Here is a 13,621-nt window from a genome sequence, read left to right as displayed (position 1 = left end):
AATATAATAACTGTTTTATAAAATCATTTAATTTAACTAGAATATTTTAAATCTTAGAATTAGAATTTATTCTATTTAAATTAAGTGATGAATTAAACTTGTAAAATAATTTCTATAAAAGCATTTTTGAGGCAGAACATTAGTGAAACCTGTTCTATATAGTTTACAACATTGCATTCTGTTTCAAAATTTGATTGATTGATTTTGAGAAAACTTTGCCGTTTTCTATTTACTGTGATGAGGAATTCAAAAAGTTATAGAAAGGGGGGTTTAAGACTTTATTTTCGAGATACAATATCCTAGCATGAGTGCATGTGACAAAATGATATCACATGAATTGTGTGATTTTTGTAAGACTGTCTGTGACCATCAGGTACAATGATTGCTTCTTTCTTTCCAGCTCTGCCTCAATTGTATTGTGATACAACAGAGTTCCACGATGTCCTAGTAATGCTTTATTAAGGGACAGTTATTACCAAAAGATAATCACTTAAATGTTTTTATGCTTAAAAGCTAAATATACTTTAATCTAAAGCCTATTGATGTTATATTAAATCTGTTAATACTTAATTTCATTAATACAATATTAAAAAAGAAAAATGAAATGTTTTTATTATTAATAATAATAATTATATTTAAGTGGAAAAATTATATTTTAGTAGTTCTTCCCATGATTTTTTATTTATTTAATTCTGTGTACTGTATTTTTACATATTATATGAACACCTGCAAAAATTATCAATATATATTTCATTACTTACATTCTTTAAATTTTCCTAACAAAATTAACAAACTTCTAAACTGCATTCATCTAATAATTACTATTTTTTATTGTTAATAGTGTTATAGAAGTCCATATTATATGAAGGATACTTATACTAGCAATTTATCATATACTGAAACAAATGTAATAAACATTTGTTTCAGAATCTGTTTAGTTTTTTTGGTTACTTTTTGAAATGCTAATCTGATTTTTGTAGATGTTAATAAGTGCATATTTCAGCATTTATCTAATGATACTAACATTTTGTGTCATGTCTAACAGCTTACTAGCATATGGCATAAAACAAAACAGCTGAATGTTTCCACACTTCTGTGGTCTGCACTTTTTTGAATATGAATTTCTGATTAAAAAGAACACCTTTTGAATGAATGAATATCAATTTTAACAAAATAGTTTTATTAAATAAACATTTTTGTAACTAATAACACAGAAAAAAATGTATGTTTTACATTTTGAATTTAAGAATAAATATTTAAGGCTGTAAAATATAAATGAAATCAAATACAGAAGTAAGTTAAAATGACTAATATTTTTTAGAGAAAAAAGTTTCAAAGTATGGGTTCCTGCTGAAATGCTTCTCTGATTATGTTACTAGATTATTATCATATTTTATAATGAAAATGAGTGCAATATGATGCACTGCTTAAAAATCAAACTTCATAATTGTTTTTATTTATAATAATTTTAGCTGCAAACTTAAAATAATAAATCATCAACCCAGTAATAAAAACGTTGTTGGTAATAATACAGTATAATTTTATTTTCTGATATTTGCAGCACTATGCTTAGCTGTAAATTTGTGTGTAAATCTGTACACAGATTGGATGTGGGAAATGTAACGTGCAGATGGCCAAGATGACTAAGGTGACAGTCTATCACTCTAGGGAGAATTTAATTTAAATTTGAGTTAGGATCCCAGGAATTTTAAGAGTGAAAGTCTCAGATATGTCAAGTTTCATCTTTCCCCATATATCACTTCCCTTGTGAGTCTGGCTGAATCCATGATGAGTATGGAAAATAGGTCCTCTTAGCACCTACAGGACAAAGAGCCAAAAATTATAAAAGAAAATTTAAAAAATACAGTAAACTTTCCCATATCTGAACTAATGTAAGTGGGAATGATTTGGATATTAGAAAAATCTGAATAAGGGAGTGTGATAATTTTTAAATAAGATTGTAACGTATGTGCCTGCTGTATGTACAAGTACTGTACATGTTCATTTTGACTTCGATGCTTATTTTTGACAATTACAATTAATTTTGAAAGTATTTTGTTAAAATTGTTTGTTCTTGATTCACTAACAAGCTGCTAAATCATGCCAATGCCTCATTATTATGTAAATGCTGTTTAATGCATTGTGCTCTTCTATGAACTTCAAGGCAGCCTTAACATAAACAAAAAATTTAAATTAGACACTGCAATAAGGAAAGGTAATATTCAGAACAGGAAATATTTTTGAAATTTTTGATTGTTTTTTGATCAGTATGGATAAAGGAAAGGACAGATATGGGAGGGTTGGAAGTGGAAGTCTACTGTATGTAAAAATTACCATTGAGACATTTTGTAAAAGATGCTTAATTTCCCTGTAATGCTGATATCTCTTAGATTAATTTTAATTTGAATAATTTTAGCTTTATTTGAGTTAATATCTGTTTTTTGAGTGAATGTTTCTTAATATTTTACATGTTTACATGCTAAATCATAGAAGTTTTAACAATAAAGTTTAATTTTTTTGAATCATTATTCTAGAAGTTTCCTAGAAGAGAGAAAATATATAGAGTCATTATTCTAAATAATTGCTTTTAACTTTTTTTATTTTATTTTATTTTGTGAAGGAAAGAAAATAAACTTCTGTTTTTTTTTGTTTTTTGGTTTTTTTTTGTTTTTGTTTATTGTATTGAATGATTCTTATCATTTGAAAAATAGAGTAGATATAGAACACCAAAATTGAAATGAAAATATGAACATTTGAATGCATTTATAACTCACAAGCAAATAAAAAACAAATATTGATACAATGTGAAAATAAAATGACATTAAAAATAAAATAAAAATATCAATTAAAAACAACATACTATACATACAAAATTTCCAGCAAATAATATGTATTTGAATTAAATACAAAATGGAACGTTTTCAACCCCTTTTAGGGGCCTGTATCAAGTGTTGAACTTTACAGCACAGGTTCTATAAAGTTCCTTGACACTCGATGATCAATTTTCCAGAAGCTCAGAAATCATAATTTATATTTTATTGGAACTTACATTAACTTTGTAACTTATTAAATTTTTGACAGTTTAACTGATTTTTCGTTTTCGAATGTTATTTAAAAATCCTTTTGTGTATCATAGCGTGTGGAAGGAAAATAATTTTAAATAAGCATGTCTTAGGAAAAATAAGGCCGTAAAAGAGCCCAGAACATGCATGAAGTATAAGCTATGTCAAAAAGACATCTGAGTAGCAAAGACTTCAACATCGTGGATTGAGTTGTTTAATTAAAAGCTGTTACCCAAATTTCTGGTAATTTGAGAGTTGGGGAGTTGCACGGTTCAGTGGCAGAAATATAGACTTCCCAAATAAATAGCTCTTTATGTTCATTGCAGCATTTCAGTGATTTTGTATTTTTATTAAATTATAACTTTATATAGTATAAAGTTAATTTTTAATTTATAAATTTTTCTTTAATGTTTCAGGAATCAGTCGTAGTGTTTTTCAGAAACTAAGAAATTGTAATTATTGATATGAAAGAAATATCATAATTGGCATTTGTATGTCTCTGTAAATGAGACATACAAATTTGGTTTTCACTATTATACAAATAATTTTTATAAATTATTAAAGAATATATTCCTAGATGTATTTTCTTGTAATTATGATTAAAAATTATGAAATGTTTAATTCAGTGATAAACAATCATTGAAATAAAGTTGAAGTTATTCAAACTGAGAATATTTAAAAGGAATTGATATTACAAAGATATCTTAAAGATTGAAATTCTGCATTTTAAACAATAGATGGTGAATTACCTTATTCATCTGAATTGTGCTATCTAACTTTGTGTGTTTTTGTGCATAATATGTAATAAAAACCCTCTTTGGATTGTTTAATTTTACTTAATGTATTTGATTTGCAAGTGTTTATGCTAGCAAAGACTATCAAAAAGTGAAAAAATTGAGTGTTATTATTTTAATAGATAAAATTAAAGTTCTGATGGTAAAAAGTAAAGGCATTATATGAAATACTTTGTTAAAAAACATTTTTTCATCAGAAACACATACAGAAAAAACTAGGAATAATTAGTTTAAAAGATAATTATAAGATATATAGTATTATAAATTTTTACTTGGATGAAATGTAATTTTACCCTAGGATTTAAGATTTTCATTGTGTTACATTTTGAATTTATATTCTTCATATAAATGTTAATTTTTGCAAATTTAGTCTGATTAAGTTAAAAAATCCAAAATTGATGATCTTTTATTCAGTATTTTAAAAATTTTTGATTTTTCAATAAGAAAAATGGAGAAATGTTAACAGAAATACTTAGAAAAATGATGAATTTTGTAACTCTTTTGAATAAATATTAATTCTTCCAAAAAAGAATTACAAAATCTTTAATATTTTCATTTTTTAGTTAAAAGTAGTATGTATTTAGAATAACAGTACTATATTTCTAATATTTACAATGCTTATAAATGTATTTACAGGTAAAACCAAACCAGGCTTTAAATCCAAATGCTGATGTTTTCTATAGTAAGGATGAAGTTATTTCTGAAGAATTACTCTCAGATATAAATGCTGAAGATCATACTTGCTCGTTAACTGATGAACAATTACCAGATGATGTCTGTACACAAGATGGTAAGTTATTTTTTCTGTTTATATTAAATAACATGAAAAAATATTTTGAGTTTTAAGTATAAAAGAATGCATAATATAGTTTAAATCAGCTATTCTCAAGTTTTTTTTCAGTTATGGTTTCTTTTGAGCTTTTCTCAACTTTAATAATGACTCCTTCATTTTTTTTTACCATATGATTTTGGTAAACATATTGAAACAATGTATGTTTCCTAAAAAATATTTTCTTATATCAGTCCTTTCAAATGTAGATGTATTTTCAGATACATCTGCATTTAGTACGTCAGATATATTACTAGTTTACAGATGAAGTTGTTGAAATAGAAACTAACAATGAAACCTTACATTTTTATTTACACAAAAGGAATTTAGAAAAAATAAAGAAAATTAAACATTGAGTAAATAAATAAAACAAACAAAAAGAGATTAAAATATAATTTTAAAGTTAAAAACAAGAAATTCAAAAGAAATGGGATAAGGTGAATATTGGAGTATAAACAGTAAATAATAAACTGATCAAACAACAAAGCACAATCTTTATTGATTAACAAGGAGCTTTATAAATAAATATAAAATTTTCTTGTAAAGATTTAAAACTCCAAGGATAAAATAAATATTTAAAAATATTGTAAAGTAAAGATTAAATAAAAACTCTTTCCAAATGCACTTTACTGCTTTGATGCATATAAAATCACCATATACTTCAATCACTAGCCAAACTGAATGGTAGTAAAGTAGAGAAGGCTCTACCTGCTCATATCTTTGTAATAGCTAACTTGCTACATGCCTCCTTTTTGGGACTTTTATGGGAATGAGGCCCTTATTTTTAAGTAGTGAATTGGTTTTCAAAGATCATAAAAAAAATCCAGCAATGAGTGCATAACTTTCCTGGAAATACAGTTAAAATTGTTCGGTGCCATCTGTTAGGAGATTTTATTAAAAAAAACTTATAATATTATAACTTATAAAAACTTAAGTAATGTAAATTTTTAGGCTGTGTAAGATCATCATTAAATTTTATCACTATCAAAAAAATTATAGCGTGTACATTACTTTTTCAATTGTCTATCACTTGTTTTTATTTATTTCATCCTTGACCTTCAGGAGAATTCTTGGTTCATGTTGAAAATGGCTGATTTAAATAATCTTGAAATGTAAATACTATTGTTATTCTTTCAATTATTTTTTATCAAGTATTAGTTACTGTTAATGTCAGTATTAATTTTGGATATAGATATCAACCTTTTAATGAATTGTCTTTTGCAATTAAATTTTGATGTTTGGAAGATCTAAACTATACTGTAAACAAATAAAAAGTAAACTTAAAGTTTAGAACAATGTTTTTTAAAGTGGTTTCCATGGAATTGCTGATGGGGTTCATGGCAAATTAAAATTAATTTGGGGTGCACGGACAATGTCAGGGAGTGGAAGTGAAAGGTTTAATATAAAGTTAAAATAAGCTGAGAGCTTCATAAATTGCATACATTATGACATTTTAGAATTTATTTTGTTCATAGAATTTTATACATTTATTTAAGTTTTCTTTCCAAAACAGTGATAATTATTGGTTATTTTTCGTAACTATAAAAGCTATTTAATGACTAAAAATATACAAGTAATTCATTTATTTTGATCAAAAATGTGTTTTTCTATGAAAATTCAATAGATAAAATTAAAAAAACATTTGTAATTTTGCTATTATGTAGTTGTGTAGAGTTATTTCACTTGGGTTTTCATTGTCAAATTTTTGTTATGAGAAGGGCATAATAAGTTTGCGAACCNTTGAAAAACAGGCAAGTTTTAGTTAGTAATTTCAAAAAAAATTACATGAAATATTAAAAAGTTTTATTTATATTTTATTTTTATGTCAGTATTTACCATTCAAGACATCAAAATTAAATTTGTAATTTTGCTATTATGTAGTTGTGTAGTTATTTCACTTGGGGGTTCATGGTCAGGTTTTTGCTATGAGAAGGGGTCTGTGGGCATAATAAGTTTGGGAACCATTGGTCTAGAACATGTATGTTTATAACATTAAAAGTGAAGTCTTAAAATATCTTAACAATTTTAATTAGAAAAATTCACTAAAAGAAATATTTAGATGCTTTTTTTTTAAATTCCAGAATTGACAGGCTAAGAATTTCAAATTAAATTCAGAGCTAATCTTTCTTGCAATAATGTTTTTTTATTATAGATAATATTACAATCTCAATTATATTTGTGTTTATTTAAAATTTTTTAACAAAGTGGGAATCTGCCATTTTTAAAGCAAGTTTTTCTAGTTAAAATTATCTATATAATTCGTGTTCAAGTAATCTGGTTATAGAAACTAGGGAAGGGTCAGCAGTCAATTAAATATTAAAATCTTAGCACAAAGCTTATTATAATGTATCTGTGTTCTATTCTATACATTATAGATAAAAACAATGTAGCGTAATAGTTTTTCATTAAAAACTATATATAATGAGAATGGTAGATGGTTATAAAAGAATTCTTTAAGTAAAATATATGTGAAAAATAAATGGAGCAATAATAAAAGTTAATTTAAAAAGTTATAAATAAAACATCAGTGGTAATGAAAATTAATTACAGAACAACAGTACAGTTGGTATCCTATGTGTTATAATCTTGGAAAAGATTATTGCACTACTTTCATTTAAAAAGTTTATTCAGTTTTCATTGGATAACATCTTGTTCTGGATACTTGTTTCTAAATTTTTTAGAAAAATTCATCAAAACTATATATTATAATTACACCATAAAAATTCCAGCAATGAGTTGCTTAACTTTCCTGGAAACATTTGGTGCTATGTCTGTTATGGTATTTTATATAAAAATCTTTTATATTTTTAATTATTATAAATTTTAAAGCTTAATTTTGAGGGTAAGGTTGGGTTTTGTAAAAAAATTGTAAATGCTAATAACAAGTAAAATTATCATTAAGTCCAACACTACTGGACTTATATATATGACCCCTATATCTCCCCATCCACTTGACCTTTAATTGCCAAAATTTAATATCATCAATCCCCCTAATAAACAAACCTCCCAGCAAAATTTCAGAAATTTTCGACAAAAAGTTCAGGAGTTATTAAGATTCAAAGAGAGTGAATAAATTCTTTACCCCCACACATACTGACAGCCATACAGAAAAAAATCCCCAAATTTTTTTGCATCTCTCAACATTTTAAGGTAAAGCCCAAAAATTAAAAATGGGGGGTAAAAATGTATGGTGATTTGTAAAAAAAATTTTTTTACTGATCACCATACTTTTCCTCTGTTATATAACAGCCAGGAAAGTAATAGACACGATTAATTGTAGACATATTTTTAATTTGAGTGTCCTGTGGTTTTTTTTTGAAAAATTGGTTGCTAAATTTTTTGTCTTAAGCCAAGTGAATTAGCAACTTTTTAAAAAAAATTCACGTTATTGTTATAACATGAATTTTTGTGCATCAATTATCCTGATTTGTCTGTTGATATTCTATTTTCAAAGAAATTCATAATCTCCAGTTTATTACTTTGCAGTTTTTGTAACTTTTTTTCATAACTTTAGATTTTTAAGATAGAAAATGATAAATATTTAAATTTATATNTTTAATATCTACTTAAGAATTTGTATTTCATTTTGTACTAAATAAATACTAAATGTCTACTGCTGTTTATATTTTTTATGACATGCCACAACACGCTTTATGAGCTATAATGTGCATTCCATTTTCATTTATTTTGAATGAACCAGATATGCTGTAGATATCCAGTCAGTATAGTTGAAGAATATGGATTGATAACATTAAAAATTTTCTTGCTAATTTTGGTTATCATCATTTGTAATAAAAATTCAATTAAACACAATATAATAATAATTTCATAAACATCTAAATGACAAATTAGTAAATTTTCTTTATTCAATATAATTAGATCAATGTACAATAGCTCATATGTCAAATGATTTCCAAAGCAATTTAAAATATTATAATTAAGTCTAAATTTTTACAGCTTCTCTATTCTTAATTCCAATGGTTTTATTCATTTTTTTGAGAACATAATAATTCAACAACAGTAATTGAAATAATTTGTCACTACTTATATGTAATGCTGCCATTTGCTAAAAATATATGAAGACACTAAATACACCTTACACACTTTTTCAGCAACCAAATTTAATCAAAATCAACATTTTCAGCCCCCTTGATAAATCTTTGTAAGGTTAGAAAACAAAATTTAAATAGAGATTCTATTTTTAGAATAAAATATTCTTTGACATAAATTACATCTTTTGAATCCTAACAGATTTTTGATTTTCCAATATTAAAAAAATATATATAAAATAAAATAAAAGTACTGTATAAAAAAATAAAAATAGAATACAATTAAGGATAAAAATAAAATAAAACTAAAAATAAATGAAATAACCGTACTGGCTACAAAGATGCCATTGTTTTCATTTTATTTTTACTTTTATTTTAATTTTCTCAAAATTTTACTATGCAAATATTCACAATCATGATTTGGATCATTTTCATATAGCAAAAGTTAATGCAAGTACAATAATTCCTCCATTTATACAAATTCACCTTAATGCAGCTGAAAAATTTTAAAATTTTAAATAATAAACTTTATGGAAATAAGTGGTAGTTATATCAAAATGTTTTTTCAGTTATCAATAACCTCTTATACAGATGTATATTTTTTAAAAAAATATTTAAAAAACATTATACAGATGTATATTTAAAAAAAAGAATAAAATACTGTATTTGAGGATATGGAACAAAATTCCTATTTTAAACAGCTTCCATGGCCCCATTTACACAGTTCATTTACACACTGTTTTCCTAGAACCAATTACTCAAATAAATAAATTTATTAATGTAATATAAAAATAATCAACATCAATAGTCATTTCTTTTTATTAAAATATTAATTTAATTTCTATTGTTATAATTTTTAAATTCCTCAAAAATTTAGCTATACAATTTCTACAAAACTGCTGGTATAAATTAATATAAATAATCTCAACTATACATAAATACCAATAAAGCATAAAAGAAATATTTCACATATTTATTTTATTTTTGCTGCATATATTTCACAGAAAGAACATCCCAAAGAGCATTTACAATCAGAAGACAGTTCCTTTTCAGTCATTACATATAATAAGGTACTAGCTAACATCTACATGAAAATATCCTGCTACACAAGTAATAGGATTGCTTACAGATCTCCTATGGTTTTTCCAAGTATCAGAAATGATAAGGGCCCATTTGAAAGAAACAGCAAAATGGGGTCTATACTATCCTTCTATACGATCACAGGTAAACTGTCTGTGCAAATATATTGGAGCCATTGCCTGATGCATAAAAATGAAGGATCAAGGAACATCAATATACTATTCAGAAGGGTCTCTTCACAACTGCAATAGCTACATTTGCCAATGACAATGACGTTGATGTTAAATTTGATAATGCTAGTTTATTATACCATTGTGAGCACCAGGGCAACCTGAAACATCCAAAACGATTAGAAATATTCAAGGCCATTAGAAGAAGTATGGTGGTCAATTATAAAGAAATGAACTCTCTTGCAACCACATAGAGGTCATTCTATGACCTCCCATAAGTCTTGAATTAGGTTCAGTATTTTATATTTTGTAAAATTCCATTTTTTAAATGGTTACTTAACGTATTTTCTCATTTTAAGCATAATGTTAAATGCTACATTAGATATGCATGTATTTTGCAATGTATACTATCCAACTTTTAAATTTCTTTTTTATTTTATAAAAAATGCATTTGTTTATATCTTCATAAATATCAACAACTCATAGCCCGAGTAGTAAATACTCGGGCTATGTATTTACTACTCGGGCTATGAGTTGTTGATATTTATGAAGATATAAACAAATGCATTTTTTATAAAATAAAAAAGAAATTTAAAAGTTGGATAGTATACATTGCAAAATACATGCATATCTAATGTAGCATTTAACATTATGCTTAAAATGAGAAAATACGTTAAGTAACCATTTAAAAAATGGAATTTTACAAAATATAAAATACTGAACCTAATTCAAGACTTATGGGAGGTCATAGAATGACCTCTATGTGGTTGCAAGAGAGTTCATTTCTTTATAATTGACCACCATACTTCTTCTAATGGCCTTGAATATTTCTAATCGTTTTGGATGTTTCAGGTTGCCCTGGTGCTCACAATGGTATAATAAACTAGCATTATCAAATTTAACATCAACGTCATTGTCATTGGCAAATGTAGCTATTGCAGTTGTGAAGAGACCCTTCTGAATAGTATATTGATGTTCCTTGATCCTTCATTTTTATGCATCAGGCAATGGCTCCAATATATTTGCACAGACAGTTTACCTGTGATCGTATAGAAGGATAGTATAGACCCCATTTTGCTGTTTCTTTCAAATGGGCCCTTATCATTTCTGATACTTGGAAAAACCATAGGAGATCTGTAAGCAATCCTATTACTTGTGTAGCAGGATATTTTCATGTAGATGTTAGCTAGTACCTTATTATATGTAATGACTGAAAAGGAACTGTCTTCTGATTGTAAATGCTCTTTGGGATGTTCTTTCTGTGAAATATATGCAGCAAAAATAAAATAAATATGTGAAATATTTCTTTTATGCTTTATTGGTATTTATGTATAGTTGAGATTATTTATATTAATTTATACCAGCAGTTTTGTAGAAATTGTATAGCTAAATTTTTGAGGAATTTAAAAATTATAACAATAGAAATTAAATTAATATTTTAATAAAAAGAAATGACTATTGATGTTGATTATTTTTATATTACATTAATAAATTTATTTATTTGAGTAATTGGTTCTAGGAAAACAGTGTGTAAATGAACTGTGTAAATGGGGCCATGGAAGCTGTTTAAAATAGGAATTTGTTCCATATCCTCAAATACAGTATTTTACTCTTTTTTTTAAATATACATCTGTATAATGTTTTTTAAATATTTTTTTAAAAAATATACATCTGTATAAGAGGTTATTGATAACTGAAAAAACATTTTGATATAACTACCACTTATTTCCATAAAGTTTATTATTTAAAATTTTAAAATTTTTCAGCTGCATTAAGGTGAATTTGTATAAATGGAGGAATTATTGTACTTGCATTAACTTTTGCTATATGAAAATGATCCAAATCATGATTGTGAATATTTGCATAGTAAAATTTTGAGAAAATTAAAATAAAAGTAAAAATAAAATGAAAACAATGGCATCTTTGTAGCCAGTACGGTTATTTCATTTATTTTTAGTTTTATTTTATTTTTATCCTTAATTGTATTCTATTTTTATTTTTTTATACAGTACTTTTATTTTATTTTATATATATTTTTTTAATATTGGAAAATCAAAAATCTGTTAGGATTCAAAAGATGTAATTTATGTCAAAGAATATTTTATTCTAAAAATAGAATCTCTATTTAAATTTTGTTTTCTAACCTTACAAAGATTTATCAAGGGGGCTGAAAATGTTGATTTTGATTAAATTTGGTTGCTGAAAAAGTGTGTAAGGTGTATTTAGTGTCTTCATATATTTTTAGCAAATGGCAGCATTACATATAAGTAGTGACAAATTATTTCAATTACTGTTGTTGAATTATTATGTTCTCAAAAAAATGAATAAAACCATTGGAATTAAGAATAGAGAAGCTGTAAAAATTTAGACTTAATTATAATATTTTAAATTGCTTTGGAAATCATTTGACATATGAGCTATTGTACATTGATCTAATTATATTGAATAAAGAAAATTTACTAATTTGTCATTTAGATGTTTATGAAATTATTATTATATTGTGTTTAATTGAATTTTTATTACAAATGATGATAACCAAAATTAGCAAGAAAATTTTTAATATTATCAATCCATATTCTTCAACTATACTGACTGGATATCTACAGCATATCTGGTTCATTCAAAATAAATGAAAATGGAATGCACATTATAGCTCATAAAGCGTGTTGTGGCATGTCATAAAAAATATAAACAGCAGTAGACATTTAGTATTTATTTAGTACAAAATGAAATACAAATTCTTAAGTAGATATTAAATATATATCAGTATTTCTTGAGACTTAAAGTTTAAGAACTGGATTTAAAATGTTTTTATTAAAAATCAGAATAGTTGAAATTCCTGAAAAAGTATGTAAGCTTATTTCTGCAAACTGTAAAAAGGCTTTTTAAGAAATTTAATTACAAGTAAACCCTCAATTTAACATACTAACTGGGGAAATGGATGTCTGCTTTGCCAAAAGTCTATTAAATTGAATGTTTATAAAACATATATTAACGATGAACTTAAAATGTGCAAGATTATTAAAATATTTTATTTATACTTATACATAATAATAATAATAAATAATAATGTAATATACATTGTGTAATTTATACTCATTGACTCATTGTTCTAACCTTTTAGTATGCTTTATTTGCAAACAAAATGGATTTTTAAAAAATTTGTCCTATAGGAAAAATTTATCTGTTAGATTCAAAGTCTGTTAAATTGAGGGATTACTGCAATTAAAAAATAAAAATTAATTTTTTTTTATAAAGCTTTTCAGCAAATGCTTTTCATGAAAGTAAGAAATAATATTGATTTTGTCATTAAAATATAAAATAATTTGTATGATTATTAAAGAAACAAATTTGAGATTTAATAATAGATTCTCACCAAATGTTGGTTGATTCCATTGTAGGTCTTGTCCATGCCTAATGGACGTAATTGTGGTTGATTGATCATACAATCTGTAATATGCTGGTTCCTCGTGTTAATCAATCAATCAGTCGATAATTTCTGTTGTAAAAGTGATTTTACTTTCAACAAAACATGACATTTTGTATTTCATACAAAAATTATTATGATTCATTATAAATTTGATTATGTATATATATAGTGGCAATAATATCAGCAAGCTAGATGTCATATATAATT

At 25.2% G+C, this 13,621-nt stretch overlaps 1 protein-coding gene across 2 annotated transcripts in view; it reads left to right on the top strand.

Moving 5' to 3' along the window:
- The window catches only part of LOC111624882 (la-related protein 4-like), a 171,708-nt gene that overhangs the window by 72,951 nt on the left and 85,136 nt on the right, over positions 1–13,621 (top strand). For both annotated transcript variants that reach the window (XM_023367857.1, XM_023367856.1), the window contains one exon: positions 4,493–4,646. In XM_023367857.1, coding sequence (XP_023223625.1) covers positions 4,493–4,646 — 154 coding nt within the window. The remainder of the gene's footprint in view (positions 1–4,492; positions 4,647–13,621) is intronic.

Source organism: Centruroides sculpturatus, unplaced genomic scaffold, assembly GCF_000671375.1.
Source record: "Centruroides sculpturatus isolate CEXI.00-Female unplaced genomic scaffold, Cexi_2.0 scaffold476, whole genome shotgun sequence".
Taxonomy (NCBI): Eukaryota; Metazoa; Arthropoda; class Arachnida; order Scorpiones; family Buthidae; genus Centruroides; species Centruroides sculpturatus.
This window is presented reverse-complemented; position numbering and strand designations above follow the sequence as displayed.